Raw genomic sequence first — 19,457 nt, forward strand, 5'->3', positions numbered from 1 at the left:
GCGGCGATGCCGCGGTCCCCGAGGCCTCGGCTGCCGTTACGGGCAGCGGCCCCCGGCTCGGCCCGCGGGGCGGAGCGCCCGGAGCTCCTCCGTCAGCAGAGACCTCTCAGCCCGCGCCCCCGGCCCCGCCGCCTGCGTCAGGCGAGAGACGTGGCCCGGCGGCGGCAGCGGGGGGGCGGAGCGCGGTTGCCGGCGGCCTCCCCGCCCCTCCCGGCCCCTCCCGGCCCGGCCCTGCCCGCCGCGCTCGGCCCCGCTCCGCTCCGCGGCATGATCGCGCCGCTGCTCGGCCGCCGCCCGTGAGCCCGCCGAACGCGCAGCAGGTAGGACGGGGCTCGGGCACGGGGCCGCGCGGGGCCCGGCGCTGCGGAGGGGCGGCAGCGGGAAGCCCGCGGCGAGGTACCGCCGGGAGCGGAGCCCCGCGGTGGCCCCGCTTCTCTCCCGGAGGGGCTGCCCCGGTCGGGCGGGGCCCCGACGGTCGGGCGGCCGCGGGGTGCCCGGCAAAGAGCCAGGCGCGGTGCCGCGGAGCTCGCGTTGCTTTATTCCCGCAACCCCCGCGCCGCGGAGAGCCCGGAACGCTCAGCCCGCCGTGCCGTGTCGTGCCGAGCCTCCGGGCTCTCTGTGTGCGCGGTGCCGGGAGCGCGGGGCTGGCCCGGCCTGGATGCAGAGCGGGGCGGGAGGTGCTCCTCGGTGCTCCTCGGTGCTGCTCAGAGCGGTTGGCCCAGAGAAACGGGGGTAATAGAAAGCTGCCGAATGCATCTGCTGCAGTTGCGTTAGGATGGAGGTGTTTAAAGGTGAAGGATTTTACTGCCGGTGCTAAGCGTGTGAGTTGTGGGTTGCTTTTTTTCATTTTTTACTTCAGGAGTAAGTACTGCCTTTAAAGAAAGATGTAGTGTTCGTGAGCGGCCGTGTGTGAGCACGCACGTGTCTGCATTTGCTCCCATGGAGCTCAGTAGGGCTGATGATGCTGTAAAGTAACCCCGGGGAGGCAGAAAGGCGCTCTGCGAGGTGGTGGTAGGGAAAAGGCGCGGCTGGGAGATGAGGCAGGAATGCCTGCCCGATCCCGATGAGCGGCCGTGCTTCCTCCCACCCCGCGATGTTTCAGAGCTGCTTTTGCTTTTCCTTCTGGCGCGGGCAGTGGCCGCAGGGCAGCGCTCCCCTCGGCCTGTCCTTCCCCGGAAGCCCCGTGTGGCCGCACTGTGGGTCGGGGGCTGAGCGCGGTGTGAGCGGTTCCTCGTCCCAGCCGGCCTGGGCTCCAGGCCCTCACTGTGCCCAGCCTGCGGTGCAAAGCACCTGTGGTTTCTGAATCATTTCCTTTCTCGTTGCACTCTGAGTTTGCTAAAATGTGTGGCAGCCATGATACTGTTTTCTTCCAGTCTGGATGCTAACAGGCCCCATTGATGGTTTTAAAGTAATATAACGTTCCATCTCCTGTTTTTTTTTTGTTTTTTTTTTAATTATTATTTACCTTTGGAATAAGTTTTTAAAAGGATGGAAAGCCTATAAGCCTAGCGACTACATGTCCAGCTCTGGACGTGGCTGGTGCTGATGCCAGTGAAGAGAAGCACTGGAGGTTCTTGAACTCCTCTCTGGAGCTCTGTGCTGTGGTGCTGGGCTCTGCCTGGAGCTGGATTTTGGTGCCTGCCGGCTGCTCCCCACAGCTCCACTGCCTGCCCAGAGATGCTGCCACGGGAGCGATGTCGCACCAGCCCTGTGCCCAAGCAGCAGCACGGTGTGGCCCCGTGACGGCATAAGCCAAGGAGCAATTCCCGCAATTGTTTGCTGACCTCCGCTTGCACTGATTCAAGTGGCCGCTATTCATTTCCCAGCCCAACTCTTTCAATGCTGCAGGAAGCAGAAAATCTCTGATGGTACTCCAAACAATTCACGACGTCAGGAGCTTGGGTTTAATTGTACAGGTTTTTTTCTCCCTTTGGGAAAACCCAGAGGGAAGTCTCCTCCTGGCTGCCACGGTGCTGTGTGAGGCAGGGAAGGGGTGTGGAAGTGCCTGAAGAGGAAACATTCTACACTCAGAAAAAAAGAGAAGAGTCCCCAAATACTTCCCCAAAAAACCTCATGTAGTAAAGCAAAGAAGCCATTTTCCCTCCAAAATGATTTATCAGAATGTTGAGAAGTGTTGGATTTCACATGTTTAGAATACCAGAAACTCCTGTCTCACCTCCAAGTAATGTGCTCAGGGATTGTGTGTGACTGCTGTGGTGCAAACTCCAGAGATGGTGCATCTGGGCATAATGGGAGGTGTGCTTCACCTCAGGCAGATGTGGCTGTGCCACCTCACCTGCCTGTAGCTGCTGGCTGTGGCATAGGGCCGCGTTGTCACCTCCCGGCCCTGCAGTGAAGCAGCGGAGCAGCATGGGGCCCAGCAGCCCCTGGCTCAGCTTCCTGAGTCAGAGCCTCACTTGAGGGGCTCAGCTGGTACAGAGCAGGACTTGTAACGGCATCATGTGGAGAGTCCTGAGCTTCGATAGGGATGGTTTTTTTCTGTGTTTTTTGACACCGTGGAAGTTGTGTTGACTGTTTTCATCTCCCAAAGTGGAGAGCTGGGGCCTGGGCTGGCACAGATGATACGACACAGCTTGCTCCACAGGGCAGTGCTCAGGATGTACTTCTCTCTGTTGAGGTGAACTTTTACCTTTCCATTGACTCCCAGACAGGCAGCATCCAGCCTTGTCTACCAGCTTCAAATTCTGGACTTAAGTGGTGCCCTGTTGAAAGCAGTGAGACGGGACCTTGCATCTTCCTTCAATGGCAACAGCACATCATTGATTTTGTAAGGGTTGGAATCTAAAACCCAGCAAGGTAGCAATAAGGCTGCGAACCGCTGAGAACACTTCCAATTTCATTTGCTCACTCCTGGAGCTGAGATGGGAGCTTGGGTCGCACACTTGCCCTGGGCCACGCAGCGGAGCACAGCGCAGGCCTGGCCCTGCCCTGCAGTGGGGCAAGGTACTGAGACACATGTGCTTTGTGTCACCCTGTGGCAATGGCTCAGGAGCAGGGACTGCTGTAAGGAAGCAGTTCCAGTATTCAGAGAGCACTGTCTGAAGCTTATAGAGCAGGCTGGGTGTTTACATGCAATACTGTCAGAAAAAAATCTTTGTAAAATGTAATGTGACTAAAAAGAGTACTTGCTCCTTGCCATCGTTTACCTATGACAGTGTGATCTGACAGATACACACCTGCTATGACATGGCCAGAGCGCCATGCAATGACTTTGCTGTTGATGAACTCAGCCTTCCTGCTCTGTGGAACAGCCATGGCCTTTCTGATGGAGCAAGCTTTGAGCTCTTCCATCTTCAGCAGGCCACGGCTGGATGTGGAGCTGAAAACATCTGACCAATTTAGCAGATAGCTCTGGTTTTCCAAATCTCTGAGGTTTATAATCTTTAAAAGCCTTCCTGCATGAGTAGAAATTCAGGTTCTGTAGCTGTTTGTGCTTATCTCTGAGCGCATGTAGATTGTATCCACTTCATGTGCTGGAATTTCTATGCGTTAGGCTTTTCATTTTTTCAGGATCGCAGATAAGACTATGAGCTATATTTTCATTGTTGGGGATTTTTGTCACAAAAGATGGTTTGGGGGCAGGAAAACGCATCAGCAGTGTGTCAGGCTGAGAATATTCACGTGTTTATTAGGGCGTTCGGGGATTCGTTTTTTATGAGACCGTTGCAGAGTTTAGAAAGCTCTCTTGTGCAGCATGCGAGCAGGAGCAGAAAAGGTCCTTTATGTGAAGGAGCCTCACAAATCACGAAAGCTGCATTTCTTCAATGTTTTTGGCTCAATCACTGCATAAAAAGTTTTTAACTAACTTTTCAGCTGGTTGAGCTGCTTAGACTCAGAATGGAGCCTTTGTGCTTCCTGTCCTAATTAGGAATTAATTTTTAATTATATCAGCTGAACACTTTTTATGATGAGTGCTTGTGTTAGCTTGGAGTCCCTCACTATTCCTTTGGCAATGGCTGGTACTAGTTCATGTAATATTATCTGTCCTACAGTTTTGTTCCTGTCTTTGTTATCTATCTGAGTATCAAAGTGTTTTGGATAGGCTGGTGTAACTTTGATTCAAGCTTGATCTGCTTTGCTTTACTCGATCATTTGGACCTATTTCTGCAGTACTAGAATAGCACTTTCTGGGTAGTTTCTTGCTTGTGCTAGAGTTTGCTGTTAAAGGTTAGCAGTCACATTATGAATATTTTGCAGCTCTGGAAAGAGAGCCCTCAGCTGGAGTGACAGCTCTGATAAACTTGGGTCATGATTCCTAAACGTGAAAGGTGGGGAGTGGTGCTTCTGCAGTAGTCTTTGACATGGAATGTGTAGTGTTCACTTTGCTTTGAATTTGGACTAATAGTTCAGCAAGGCCAAATCTCCGTGCAGTGCTATCATAGAATGCTGTGGTACAATAGAGCTCCTGTTGATTTCGTGCAGATCTTATCTGGCAAAATCTGGCCCTGGACACTTTTTTGTCTTCAGCCCAGCTAAGTGGAAGTCAAAGAGCTGCTGACAATAGGAAGTATTTTTGGTGTGGAACGCATGAAAAAGGACTGTGGCTCAATTAAAACAAACAACAAAGTTATTGTTTGGGATGCCGCCACCAAGGCGGCACTTACTGGATGCGTAGGTGGAAATTGCAGCGTATACTTTGACATGCAATTCATTACAGTCACTTCCTCGTTATGTTCATCTCTCGCATCTCTGAGCTCAGGGCTGGGAGCGGCTCTGGGCACTGCGGCAGAGCCGGTAGGTCGCTACTGGCTGCAGGGGCACCAGGCTGCAGCTGTTGGCATGGGGTCCTGTGGGCTGGCTGGGCTTTAGTCACTGCCTGCGCTGTGTCTGAATGCAGCTCTGGTTGCATCCGGCATCAAGTTGGCTTCAATGGCTCTGAAGGGGAGTTTTGGCTTGCTGTCAATTCAAACTCAATCATTTGCAGAGAATCAGAAAAAAGTGGTATTATGACCTCGTAGCACTATTTGCTCCTATCCCCCACCACAAGTGGTGAGGGAAGCGGGCACCTTCCTATTGCAGACAGGCTCCTGAGGCAGGGCCATGCAGAGAACCCTTGGCCTAGTCCTGGGAGCCCTGACTCATGCCTGTCCATGCTTCTGGACACATTTCCTTGCTGCCCCAAGAAGATAAATTTCAAGTAGCTTGTTTGACAATACCTTAAACACATGTCTTTTAAGAATGACTTGTTTGTATGCAAATGGATTGGTCTTAATGACTGTCCAGTTCCTCAATGTGGGCTTTATGTTTGAGCAACAGCATCGTTTGTTTGTATTTCTGCCAAATGATGGTATTTCTTACTTGTGGAAACTTCTGCTGTGATCATCAGAATACAGGGTAGCCCATGTTTGAAGTGGCAATGTGCAAGGCCTTTCTGCTGTGTTTCCAAAAAGCCAGCTTTTAAAGTCATTTTCCCAACAAGAAAAAATGACAGGTTTTGTTTAATTTTTCAGGAAGCACCAATAGCTGTAGAGTCTAGTGGGGGAAACTGGCCTCCTGCAATACCTCCTATGTAGGGAGTGGCTGCTAGTAGAGATACTGCTGTGTGCTACATGGGATCAGACCAAATGATGGACACTTCGGTCAGTGCAAACATACAGCAAAGTAATTGCCAACAGCAAATGTCGGGGAGTTCAGACACCATTCCACTGCACGTACCATGTGTGTGAGAACTCAGATAAGGGGGTAGTGTCAAACACTTAGGATTTAGGAGTTGCTAATTCCAGCCCTGAACATTTCATTTCCCTCTTAGTCTTGTCTGTTTTCCAGCCTGGAAACCCCTCCCAATTAGATGATGAAACAGGGCAAGTTTATCTGCAGTGCAGGGAGCTCTGGGCACATGCTGGAATCGAGGCTTAGCCCTTGTAGTGGACATGTGCAAAGCCATGGTTTCCAAGTATTATGAATTAAAATTAGCCAGCTGTGGGCAGCTATTTACAGTGCAGTAAGAAATGCTTCACCCGTGCCTCGCTAGCCAAATTTGGGGGCTCAGCAAGGCACTGACATGAACTCCTTGCTTCGTGTAGTTGCTGCAGCCTCTGTTAAGTGTGCACTGTGCTCTCTTCCTTTAATGAAGATGAATATGCTATAAATCATGTATGGGAACTAGCCCAGAAACCTACTTGCAGCTGTATTCCCAAAAGGCATTTCATAATTTATTCTAACACATGCAGTATGTTTAAATCAGCAAGGAGAGCTGGGTTAGCCCAGCCCAATGCTTTCTCCTGTTGATAGATCTCTTATGTGCAGGGCTGCACAGTCTCAGTTGCAAGTTCTTCAGTCTCACCCTGCCCTTTCCACCCAGCACAGTGCTGCCATGGCTTGAGACTGTGGCTCCAGGGCTCGGTGGTGTGTGGTTTGCCCTCTGAGGGACTAAAATGTGTCCCAGTGGTGAATAACTTGTCTTTTCTGGTTGGCGTAAGAGATCTCACCAACTTCTTGTGCTTTCCAGTTTTAAGTTTCACTTTTTCTGCAACCTTACCTCTCTCCTACCACAGTGCTTCTCCTCCTTTCTTCCTCTGTTCTGTTATTTGTGCCCTCCCCCTACTGAACGAATAAATTCTTGCTATTAATTGCCAGTCCAGCACCCAGGGACCCTGTTTCTGGTGCAAGGCTGTGGATGTTAACCTGAAACAACTGATGGATGATGGCAAGTTCCTTCAGTGCATGGCAATGTAGCTGAGTAACTGCTGGAAGAGTAAGGTAGCAGAGGGCCTGAGTTCTTGAGACAAACACCTGTAGCCTGAAACCTGAAACCACAACATTTCCAAACCACAGTCACCCATGTACAGAGCAGTGACTGGCCATGCTGCCACCTTTCTGCTGCACAGCTGTGCCCGGTGTGGGCCCATCTTTGGGCCTCTCTGTGCAAGGACATGGTCTGCTGGGCTGGCGATGTCGAGTGCTGCCTGCCAGGAGGTGTCTTTCCCTTCAGGGTTGGGCCAGTCACCAGCCTGGGGACAGCAGGTAATGGTCCTTGGCCAACACGCTGTGTCATACTGGGCTCTTGGTACTGAGCTGGTGCTGGCAGACCTACAGAAGGAGATGGAATGAAGGCAGGGACTTCAGTTCTCTCTGTTTCACTACATGTGCCTTTTTCAGTCACCATACCTGACAGAAGCCGTGCCTCTGGAGCTTTGAGTGCAGGCTGCAGCCAGCACCAGCATTTGCCGTGGTGTTCAGCAGCGCAGTCCCTTCAGCCGGTGGTGGGAGTGCATCCGTTCAGAGGTATGCTGTCTAAAACGAGTTAAGCTGCTCCAAAAGAATCTGCTTAAAAATAGCAACAGTCACTTAGCAGTGCTAGAGCGTGGGGCCCGGAAGCTGTGAGGGGCCAAGAGCACGTTTATTCAGGGTCATATCAGAGATGCACACCCCTGAGCGCTACGGGCTCTGTGAGTGTAATGATGCGGTGTCTCCCAAGGTGCTCTGAGGCAGCCCAGGGAGGGAGAGCTCCGGCTTGCTGTGGGTTGCCCCATCAGCTCCTGCCCACCCAGCCCTTGCACAGTGGCTGCAGTCCATGTGCACAAGGCCCTTCCTGCTGCTGTGCCCACCCTGCTCCCAGTGCTGCCACACTAGGCAGCTGATGAGTTAATTTCCTTTGCGTTCTGTGCTGTGTGTCCCTGCCTCCTCCCTGCATTTCCCCTGATGAAACCCAATTGCTCAGGAGCTGCTCTGCTGGATGGCCGTTTTGGAGTCATCCTCTGATTTAATCTCTTGTTTATTAAGGCTAATTTGTGTCCAGTACTTTCCTTTCTCACTCGGACGTACTTATTCTCCTCAGCCATTTCAGGTCACATCAAGTCATTGTGCTGTGCTTCTCATTGCCCATGCATCAGCTGATGGCTCCGGTTAGATTTCTGCAGCACTAACTATCTGATATTTGGCTGGAAACTCTTCCTGTTTACATCAGTGAAGAGTTTGGATCTGACTGGGTTTTTTGTGGTTTTGGCTTTTTTTTTTTTTGGTTCTTTTCCACATCCCTTCTAGCAGTAACTGTATTTGCTTATTATCTTCAAGTGTTTGCACGTCCCTTCAGGGTACTGTATTTGACCCTAATTTTCCTTTGCAGTGGAGATCAGGTATTCCTTGCACATCTTCCTGGATTATAGCATTCTATCTTGTTATTACATATTCATTTTTCTTCATTGACTCTTCTTTATTTTCTGGAAGTAAAGATCATCACCAAAAAATGACTAATCACCATGTTGCTGTCCACCTGTCTCTTCCCTGCAGTACTGCAGAACAAGGCAGTACAGCTCTTTGACGCAATTCCTTTTTGACTTCCTTCTGGTAGCAGAACACCGGGTGGTTTATCTCATGGGCAGTTTTCTTTTCTGTAGAGATGGAGGGCTGTTGGAAATACAAGAGAGAAAAAACAGTAAATTCTGATTTTAATCAGCAATCAGTCCAGTGTTACTCAACATTTCCTACGGTGGCTTAGAAGGATATTTGATGCAAGTCATATTCCGTGTCTCAGGTGCCATGTATTTTGCCATTAAGTAGCATTTTGAATGTGGGTGAACTGAAGTAAGTTGTGCTCTGTGGCAGTCCTGGCAAGCCCAGGCTCCTGTGTACCTTTCCAGCATCTTCTCTTTATTGCTGCTGCAGCAAAAGAAGCATTTCTCTGGAGAATCTTTAAGAAGTTATCCTACTTCTTCATGTTGATCTCCACTTAACATTTCTTGTGAATGTCTCTTTTTCTCAAGTTAAAAATGTAGCCTGTTACTACTGGTAAGTTTACTTACCACAATTATGTGCAGCAGTAATGCCATTGTTGAGTAGCAGCTTTGTCCTTTTTTTAACAATATAAGTGACAAAGAGGTTCTGGTGGGGGACTGCAGAGCTCCTGGTAGGTGGACTTGAGTAGGTGGGCTGTGCACGCGGCTCCGCGCTTGGACCATGATGGTGGCTAGCAGCGTGTGTGCTGTGCTAATGAGGAGCTGCACTATGCAAGCAGCAACCGCTGAAGGGGACAAGGGATCACAGCAGCTTGTGTTTGCGCTGCCAGAATCTCCTTCATCTAAATTCCACACACATCGCTTACAAGAAATAAAGCAATCCTATAGCACAACAAAGACCCCTAAAACTACAAATGAAATCTAGGCCATGCTGCACGGTGCATCCTGAGGACCGCCCCTGGGAGAGCTGGGCACCTGAACCATGTTGGTGGGTTCCACTGTTCGGCTGAATCAGGAGTGTGAGCTCTTAAAATGTGGCAGTGATAGGCGGTGATTGTGGTGAGCATTTATGGTATTAGTCAAAGGGCACTTCTCATTAATTGTCCTTGGGAGTATTTTTGTTACATTCCCATGTGGATTTATCTTTCCATCATAACTTACTGGGGAGTTTCAGTGCTGGTTTGATCTCAAGGATGCATTACACAACACGCTGTAGGCTTTCGTATCAGCGTCTCTGTCCGTGCATGCTTGTCTGGTGGCTGATTTTTCAGAGGAGTTGGTGACGTCAGCCAGACATCTGAGGTGAAGATAAAGCCCTTGATCTGCCCATAGCACCCGCAGTTCTGGTTAGCTGAAGTGCTCTAGCAACTTGCACTCAAAACATAGTAGGTTTAAAACCGCGGTGAGTATGCACACAAATATTCCAGCACGTCTCAGAAACCACTATGAATGGCAACAGAGGTGAACGAAACACAATAGCTAAAAGGGCCTGTGAAATGTGAGCACAGGGTAAGGCTGTAGCCAGGCATCTGAGATCACAGCCAGTGTAGAGCTGGAGGGACGCAGAGGCCGCATCAACCCTCTGGTGGGGGTGGGAGGCTGTGTGGGATCAGTTTGTCTCCCTGCACACACAGGGCCTCAGTGCCGCCATGGGACACATTGAGATGGGTGTCAGAAGGACCAGGTCGGAGGCAGCCAGGGACCTGCTGCCACATCACGTCCTGGATGGATTTCAAACCTTGCAGAAGGACTTTCTTGCTATCTCATGTGGACGGGGAGTGCTGGCTGTGGGAGGCTGAGCTCTGGCCTTGCTCTTTTTCCAGGAGGATGATTCCCGTGACCGAGTTTCGCCAGTTCTCCGAGCAGCAGCCGGCGTTCAGGGTGCTGAAGCCCTGGTGGGATGTGTTCACAGACTATCTCTCTGTGGCCATGCTGATGATCGGCGTGTTTGGGTGCACACTGCAGGTAAATCGGCTGGGGCAGGGATGGGCGGTTCTTGCAGAAGTGTTGGGAGAGCGGTGATGCCATGGGTTGTTAATCACTTGAATTTGCAGTGAACAAAGCAAAATTTGCAGCTCCCAGGATTAAAGCTGTTTAGGCAGAAACATCAAATAGCACAGCCAGACTTTCCACAGCTGCAAATCAGTAGAGCTGTGCTAGGGTCAGTGAAGTGGTGCCAGCTTAGATAAGAACTGTTGGTTTGGCTTGTGCCTGGATGCCTGTTTTCACCACAATTTGGCATAACAAAACAGATGATCAAATTAAGTTCTTACACATTATCCCATTTTTGCTTAGGAGCTTGAAAAAATGCAATTCTGTAATTTCTGTTTTTTCTTTATTTGGCAAACATTAATACTTTTTGCTTTTATGTTTCAAAGTGATTTGAAATGGATGTGCTTATTTTATTAATGCCACCCACAACTAATATAATGCTTCCTCCATTCCAAAGCAGCTCCGAACATGCTTACATGTAAACAATTGACATTACTGTCACTCACTGTAGCCAAATTTTGCTTAAGAGCCAAAAGCTGAAGAGAGATGGAAAATACTGTCTGGGATGGACTCCACACAAGCAGTTACAGTACTAGCTCAGACATGGGTCCCTCAGTTTTTGCCATGACTCAGAAATGGAGCTCTCATACTGATAGAGCTCCTGTTTCAGGAAGGTTTTGCTCATGTATGTGGCATAAGATTTTCACATAATATGTCCCAAATTTAATGTGGAATCTACTGTGGTTTTACCTGGATTCACCATTTCAGATATTTTCACTGAAGAAGATACAGTGTCCATGTTTAAAAACCTCTCCTATACAGTGCTGTTTTTTTCCATCAACAGCAAAGTGTTTCTTTAAGCACATGATGTAAAGCTTCTTGGTTTTAAATATATCTGCTTGATTGGATGAAGCCCACTGGAAAACACTGTGAGGAAACGCTTCAAACTTATTCCAGCTTATTACCAGAGGCATGAATCCAGGGTGTAAGTAATGGTGTATATCAGAATAACATTTACAGGCAAAGATTAACAGTAAGAGTTTCTGAAGTGTCGACAGTCACTGTTAGAAACATGTAGTCTCGTCTCCCTGCACCAGGACAGATTGTCAAGGAGGATCTGTTTTGGAAGCTCTTGTTGCATACTCTATTCATAGTGCTTTCAGCAACCACCATGTCAAAGGGTACATCCACAATACAGAAGAAGGCACGTTCTTAGTTCAGGATGATCCCAGTTAATCATTCAGGGCAAATAACAGGGCTCCTGGTTTGTCACATGGATTCATATTTTAAGTTCAGACCTCTGGGGACTGTGGCAAGTAACTCAGGCTTATCCCAAATTAAACCAAAGGTGATTGGTCCCTTAAGGCAGTCTCACCTGACTGCCAGTGTGGATGAACAGCCTAAATTAAGGAAGTTGCTCTTTTTTGTGTTACAGACAGACTCAGGAGCAGAAGTACTTCATTCCCACTGGAGTGTCATAGAAGAACTCTATATGAGACGCTGAATAAAACAGTGCACATGTATAAAACACAACTCTAAGTATCCCTACCTGGCCTTACTAAGACTGAAGATAAAGAATGTCCCAGCACAGATGTGCTCATGTTGACTCTTTGTCAGCCATTTTGGATGTGATAGACATCACTGTTTGAGTGTAAAGTCACACAGATGCAGTCACACTGCTTTCAAGCCTAAGCTGTATGAATACCATGTTGCACTTTGCTAGGGTGAATATACCCAGCAAGAACAGTCTGTCTCTGGAGAGAGCAGTGCAAGAGATCCCTGGTCTTTTGTGAAAACATTACTCATGTTTTTCCTTTTCCTGGTTTATCTCAGTGCCCCCTTATCCAAATAATGGAAAGCTAACCATCAATGAAAAGGGGTGACCTAGTTCTTGGCATATAGAACAAGTATCTTCTTGGGACTGATAATAGTAATAGTCATCTCACAGACTGTGGGACCAAGAGCTAGGCTATGGGGTGGAATGCCTGACAGCTGGAGGAACTCCAGGGGCAGTTACCCAGTCATACTGCCATCATTGTTTGTACATCAGTTTAAAAGATATCTTTTTGTGTGTTTCAGGTCATGCAAGACAAGATAATATGCCTTCCAAAGCGAGTCCAGCCTTGCCAGAACCAATCTAATACTTCAGTCGTAATTAGCACAATCCCAGATACAACCCCTCTTCCTCCACCCAAGCCATCAACCCCTCCAGCTACAGTTGAAATGAAAGGACTGAAGACTGATTTGGACCTTCAGCAGTACAGCTTTATTAATCAGGTGTGCTACGAACGTGCCCTGCACTGGTATGCCAAGTACTTCCCTTACCTTGTCCTTATACACACGCTGGTCTTCATGCTGTGTAGTAACTTTTGGTTCAAATTCCCTGGATCGAGCTCCAAAATTGAACACTTCATTTCAATACTTGGGAAATGTTTTGATTCTCCGTGGACAACAAGGGCCTTATCTGAAGTGTCAGGAGAAGACTCTGAAGAGAAAGATAACAGGAAAAACAACATAAACAAATCTAATACTACCCAACCAAGCACTGAAGGCACTTTGGTCAAGACACAATCTTTAAAATCAATCCCTGAGAAGCTGGTTGTGGATAAGGGAACACATGGGGCACTGGACAAGAAAGAAGGTGAACAGGCCAAAGCACTGTTCGAAAAGGTGAAGAAATTTAGACTGCATGTTGAGGAGGGGGACATACTCTATGTCATGTATGTTCGCCAGACTGTACTTAAGGTAATTAAATTCCTTATTATCATTGCTTACAACACAGCACTTGTCTCAGAAGTTAATTTTACAGTCGTCTGTAATGTTGATATAGAAGACATGACAGGATACAAGAATTTTTGCTGTAATCACACAATGGCACATCTATTCTCTAAACTGTCATACTGCTACCTGTGCTTTGTAAGCATCTATGGCCTCACATGCCTTTATACTCTATACTGGCTGTTCTATCGCTCACTGAAAGAATATTCCTTTGAATATGTCCGGCAGGAGACAGGAATTGATGATATCCCAGATGTCAAGAATGACTTTGCTTTTATGCTTCATATGATAGATCAGTATGACCCTCTCTATTCGAAGAGGTTTGCTGTCTTTCTGTCTGAAGTCAGTGAAAATAAGCTGAAACAGCTCAACTTAAACAATGAGTGGACTGCAGATAAACTAAGACAGAGGCTACAAATGAACTCCCATAGCCATTTGGAGCTACAGCTTTTCATGCTCTCTGGGCTACCTGACACGGTGTTTGAAATTACTGAGCTGCAGTCTTTAAAACTTGAAATCATTAATAACGTAATGATACCAGCAACCATTGCACAGTTGGACAATCTCCAGGAGCTGTCACTGCACCAGTGTTCTGTTAAGATCCACAGTGCTGCCTTGGCCTTTCTGAAGGAGAATCTCAAGATTCTGAGTGTGAAATTTGACGACATCAGAGAACTTCCACACTGGATGTATGGCCTCAGAAATCTGGAAGAACTCTACTTAATTGGCTCCTTAAGTCATGATATTTCCAAAAACATTACATTGGAATCTTTTCGGGAACTTAAAAGCCTTAAAGTTCTTTACATAAAGAGTAATTTGTCAAAAATCCCACAATCTGCAGTCGATGTTTCAAGTCACCTGCAAAAATTGTGCATCCATAACGACGGCACTAAGCTAGTGATGCTCAACAACCTGAAGAAGATGGTCAACTTGACACAGCTGGAACTGGTTCACTGTGATTTAGAGCGCATACCTCACGCAGTCTTTAGCCTTCTCAGTCTTCAGGAGTTGGATTTAAAGGAAAACAACCTCAAATCCATTGAAGAAATAGTAAGTTTTCAACATCTGAGAAAACTGACAATCCTAAAGCTGTGGTACAACAGTATAACATACATCCCAGAGCACATAAAGAAACTCACTAGTCTCGAACGGCTTTCCTTCAGCCATAACAAAATAGAGGTTCTTCCATCCCACCTGTTCCTATGCAACAAAATCAGATATTTGGATTTGTCTTACAATGACATTCGCTTTATTCCCCCTGAAATAGGAGTTCTGCAGAGTTTACAGTACTTTTCTATTACTTGCAACAAAGTGGAGAGTGTGCCAGATGAACTATACTTTTGCAAAAAACTTAAGACTCTGAAAATTGGGAAAAATAATTTGTCTGTCCTTTCACCTAAAATTGGTAATTTGGTATTCCTCTCCCACTTGGATATTAAAGGCAATCATTTTGAAATTCTCCCACCAGAACTTGGTGAATGTAGGTCTCTGAAGCGGACTGGTTTCACTGTAGAGGACACTTTGTTTGAAACGTTGCCTTCTGATGTCAGGGAACAAATGAAAGCTGAATAAATAGCTTCCTCTTCCTCAGTTTTACAGAAATAACGCTTCTACCAAATACCCTGTAGAAAGTGCATACTCTGAATATGCATTTAGTTTGTTATCTTTTTTTTTTTGCCTTTTCAAAAAGTCCTTTCTGTACAAACAAATTTGGAGTAAGGAGTACATATATTTTTTAAATAAAATTTTCTTGTATTTTTTCACTGTTTTAAGATATTTTAAAGTTTATTTTGCCCTGACAGCAAGGGTGTTTGTAACTTAATTTTTACTAGCAAAAGTAAATGGTTTTATCTGCTGTTGGTTGTTTTTTTTTTTTCCCCTTTGGTAAATCCCAATAGGGAAATTGTATTTAAACTGTATGTTTTGAATTGCATAATTTGTAACAGGTAATTATATTGTCTTCCTGGTTACTGTTAATCTCTTAGGATGAGGTCTTCAACAGGTAGTACTGCAGGTGCTGAATGCCTCATTCCCTCTTTTTTTTTTGTGGGAGCTGAAGGTGTTCAACATCTAACAAGGTCTGGGTTGACCTTTAATTTATGGCACTGTTTTCTCAGATGGTCAAAGCAAGCAGATACGGTTCTTTCCATACAAGGGCTGGAGGTATTTTCATAAGTCGGAGGGAATATGCAGAACTTCTCCAGGGCCTTTTGGAAAGTGTAGTCTAGGTCTCTGTTTGCATGCTGTCCGAGCAGGAGGCACTGACTGCGATTTCCGCTCCAGAGCCGGAGGAGTAAGGGCACAGGTCAGAGAGGAGTCCCTACCAAAATGACTCATGCTGAAGGTTTTCTGAACAGTGCAAAGGGATTCAGCTGCCCATTTCCTGCTGACGTGAATGGAAGGGGTGCAATGAACTCGCAGTGTTGAAAAAGTCAACCCAGGGAGATAAAACACTATTTTCAAAAATGCTCTACCCATCTTCCACTTTATGTGCGGTCCTGCAAGGAAGAAAGTGTCCTCTGTGTCTCTCAGTCACTTCCCACAGGGATGCTTGGCACCATGCAGGACCGGGATTCAGAAAAAGTGCAATCATCTTTAGTTTGTGAACCTTCTGGCAAGGAAATAACATTATTTTTAGCAGTGAACATGCTCCTTATTTGAGCTTTGGTATTACATTGCCAAGCCCAACACAAGAACATTTGCAGATTTGCAAAAATGGGATTCATTGAATACATTAACTTTTTCAAAGTCTCAGCCTCCAGAGGACAGTGATGAAGGCTGTGTTTTCCTCTCCCACATAGTAATTAAATCAGAGGTCATACATTTGGAGGTCTGTCTGCTTTTTAAAATAATTTAATAGACAATAATATCTTTAATGATTATGCTTCAAGTTGGGAACTTTGTCCTCTGAAACTGTTCTGTTGTTTATTTATCCAGCTGCTTGCTTTCTTCTAGGCAAGTTTGGCAGACATAGTCCATGAACACTCACGTGCTGCTCGCAAGCTAATTTAAGCTAATAAAAAATAACCATATGATTGCAGAGTGCTTGGCTGGGAGGAGATCTTTTCATCCTATCCAGCAATGCACATTGAGTCGGATGCAGGCACTGGATAAATGCTTTGCAAGAATATCTGGGAGTAAGTATTTCTTTCTCTAGGAGCCAATGCTGTTCATCAGTTGCAAATTGTTCAAAGTTCTGTAAAATAACTGTTTGACTATCGCTGGGTTGGTTGCTCTTAAACGTTTTCTAGCTGCAATCAAGTGTTTTGAACTACCATCGTTCTGAGTTCTTGAGCTTATTGTTGTTTTGAGTCAGACTTACACAGGTGGGGAGACAAAATGAGTATTTCCCCATTCATTCAGGGTGTGATGCACAATCCAATAAGTAGGTTTGCCCCTAGACTCAGTGAGTAATTTGTTGTACTTGAGCGTGTTCTGGAGAAGATCTGTGTGATTAATCAAAGCTGGGTCAGGCTTTGATTCATGAATCAAAATGATTTTTTTCCAAGTGGTTTGATGTAGTTCTATGAAAGAGCTATAACTGATGTAGCTGTTGCAAGAGCTACTCTTAGTCATATATGGAATGCACTTATTGGAGCAGCTTGGCAGTATATATATATTCTAAATGTGTTTCACTTTGATGTAATGTGAGGGAGAGAAATGTTTCGTTGCTCATACTAACCTAATTATGTAAACCAAAGTGCTGTTGTCCCTGATGAATGTAAACTGTTTAAAATGTCCAAGTAATCGGTGGAGCTGTATAGTTATCTTATTTAGATTTGGAATACGGGATTACATTTGAAGTTTTGTTGTTTTTTTTATCTTTATATTCCTAGATGTCGCATTTTAAGCCTGTAATTTATTTTGTGTCTAATGTTGTTCCATGTGCAGCGCTCTGTCTTCTGAATGGAAATTATGCACGCCTCATAACTGAAGGCTGGAGATTTGTTCTGTTCTCTGTTTTTAAATACATCATAGAGGATGTGGGGGTTTTCTTTGCCACTGATTATATTTATGCCATTGCAGTCCCTCATGTGGACGCAGTTACATGAGTATAAAGTGCCTTGTGCTGGTATTTCCGTAATTACTTTCTGCATAGGAATAAATCTTACCAGCCTAAGCACTTTCAAGCTAATAACTGTATCTTCCCCAATGGTTTGGTCTGCTGGAACAGCTTATTCAATGGAACAGCTCGCTGCCCCTGAGGAGGAATTTCCTTGGTGTCCTTCTTCCTCCCCTGCTCCCATTCCACAGCATCTGACTGCTTCGCTCGTACCTTTACGGCTCTGGTGCTTGTCTGTTTCCTCCACAGGACAAATCAACATACTGAGCCAGCAGAAAACAAAGCCAGTAAGAAAAAAAAAAAAAAAAGAAAAAAAAAAAAAGAAAAGGACACATTTGCTGCAGGCTCAGCTCTCTGAAGGATCGATGGCAAGGGCCCGGGGCTGCAGCCAGGGTCTGTGCCTGGAGCAGTTGGATGGGTCGCTCTGGAGATGCTAGGTCAGCTCAGCACTTGGAGAGCCGTGTGCTGTGTCTGTAACAGAGTCAGGTGGCAGCCTTTTGTGGGTAGCCAGCCCTCAGGCTTGTGGTGAATGAAAAAAATATCAGATCACTGTTAAACTGATTGAAACAAACTCAGGTAGCTGCACTGCTGACTTTTCTATACTTACTATCTAGTCTGTGGGGTGCATTTTCTTAACTACGTTACGGTATTTTAGAAGTGTGTCAGCACAGAGAAGATTGTTTCCTAATTCTGTATGACCTCCTGGAAAACATATAAAAGTGCCATATTTACTCAGTGATTCATGTACTGCTCGTATGTATATTCATGTGCAATTGCGTACTAGAAGACTTTTCTGTGAACTATAGTATTTGGCTTGGAATGGATGGACTTTTTGTGGATAATCAGGCATGGTTTGTATGAGTTCATATAATTAATTACACTAATCAGGTGCCTAATGATAACTAATACAATGGCCAGAATATAAGAGAGTCATTTAACATTATTGCTTTAAAATAATGCAAGTCTTCCTTGGTAGCGGAAGCAGAGGTGACAGCATGCCTCAAAAATAAGAAGACAATCTTAATTGTGCATTAAGCCTGAAAAACAAACCTACTTTGAGATCAAAATTGGACAGTGTGCACTTCCCCCTTTGTCACAGTTAGGATGGATATCATGCTGACCTTGTGCATCTAGCCAATTCAGCAGCTTCTGCAAATGGTGATTGTGAAGCACCCGCTCCAAGTCTCATATTGCAGTTCTGGCACTTCCACTTCTTGTGTTGAGTGGTGACAGGTCCTGTAAGAATGCCAAGGAAAAACTCTGAGATTTGACCAAATGGACAAACACCTTAATTCTGTACCAAGAATCTGAATTTGTCAATAGATCTGCCTAGTGTTACATTGCAATATAGTGCACCCAGGAAAAAGTGAAATAAAACATTCTTTTATAATAATGAGCACGGTCAGACTGCAACGTGTTTATTTCTTGGGAAACATTTTGTTTGTGGGCTCCCCATAGATCAAGCACAACCATCTTTTAGGTTTGATCTCTCGGGAGGGAAGTCAGGAAAACATGCTTGAGAAAACATCGTTAGGCGTGACAGGATTTACGGTGACACAGTTTGGCTTCCTGCACTCCTTCCCTTCCATGGCTCCCAGCTTGCGGGCACACAATGAAGCCGTCCCTGGGGAGCAGCTCCCTGTGCTCCCAGTGCCTGCCTGCGCCATGTGAGAAATGATGCTGCGAGCCCTGGTGCTGACGCAACCCTCGATAAATCTCTCTGCTCAACGCGATGCACTTGCGCTGCTCACACTTCGTATGGTATGTGTTCCTCACTTCTTCAGGTTGGGAGCAATGACACGATGTAGCAAGGATGTGGAGGGCTGGGACAGCTGGTCCACTCCCTGTAGCCTCACAGGAGATAGCATCTTGGGTCTCTCCCATTGGGATGGGCACGGAAATGCTGGCCAAATGGCAAAGGGGTCCTGGGGCAGCGAGGCCACACTGTCAGCACTGATGTCACCTGTTCTTTAAAGTCTGTTGTTGCAGGGCAAGCTCAGGACTGGAATGAGCTGAGCTCTGACAAACCTCATCTTTCAGTTTCCTTAGGATGTGTCCAGGGAAGGAGGCCCTAAGGAGCCAGAGTCCAATCAGCTCGTGAGGCTGCGCCTGATCAGCAACAGCTTCACATGCTTGGCAGCAGACTGCAACAAGACAAGAGCCAGGTTGTAGCTGTGGGGAGCTGTCAATAACCGCTCTGGAAGGTTTGTTGTAATATGCTGCATGTGAAAGTGCAGACAACCAGATTGCCTGTCCTCTTCTCATTTGGAGTGTGTGTTAAACCCTGAAGTGAAGAAGAGCAGTCTTGTTTCTTTTTCCCTTGTGATTATCTCAGAAATGCCCCTCCTGCCAAGGGCGGAGATCTTCCCCTAGCCATCTCCTTCCCAGTCAGCAGTGGGAGAGATGGTCCTCATATGAAGGCCAGGGTC

General features: G+C 46.4%; 1 protein-coding gene across 1 annotated transcript; it reads left to right on the forward strand.

Annotated features, from left to right (window-relative positions):
• Positions 1–220: 220 nt before the first annotated feature.
• LRRC8C (leucine rich repeat containing 8 VRAC subunit C) lies at positions 221–18,415 on the forward strand. The gene is made up of 3 exons (XM_048945869.1): positions 221–320; positions 10,019–10,160; positions 12,267–18,415. The coding sequence occupies exons 2-3, from the start codon at positions 10,023–10,025 to the stop codon at positions 14,535–14,537; spliced, it is 2,409 nt and encodes an 802-aa protein (XP_048801826.1). The 5' UTR covers positions 221–320; positions 10,019–10,022; the 3' UTR covers positions 14,538–18,415.
• The last annotated feature ends 1,042 nt before the right edge of the window (positions 18,416–19,457 follow it).

The sequence above is a fragment of the Lagopus muta genome, chromosome 5 (assembly GCF_023343835.1).
Source record: "Lagopus muta isolate bLagMut1 chromosome 5, bLagMut1 primary, whole genome shotgun sequence".
Classification (NCBI taxonomy): Eukaryota; Metazoa; Chordata; class Aves; order Galliformes; family Phasianidae; genus Lagopus; species Lagopus muta.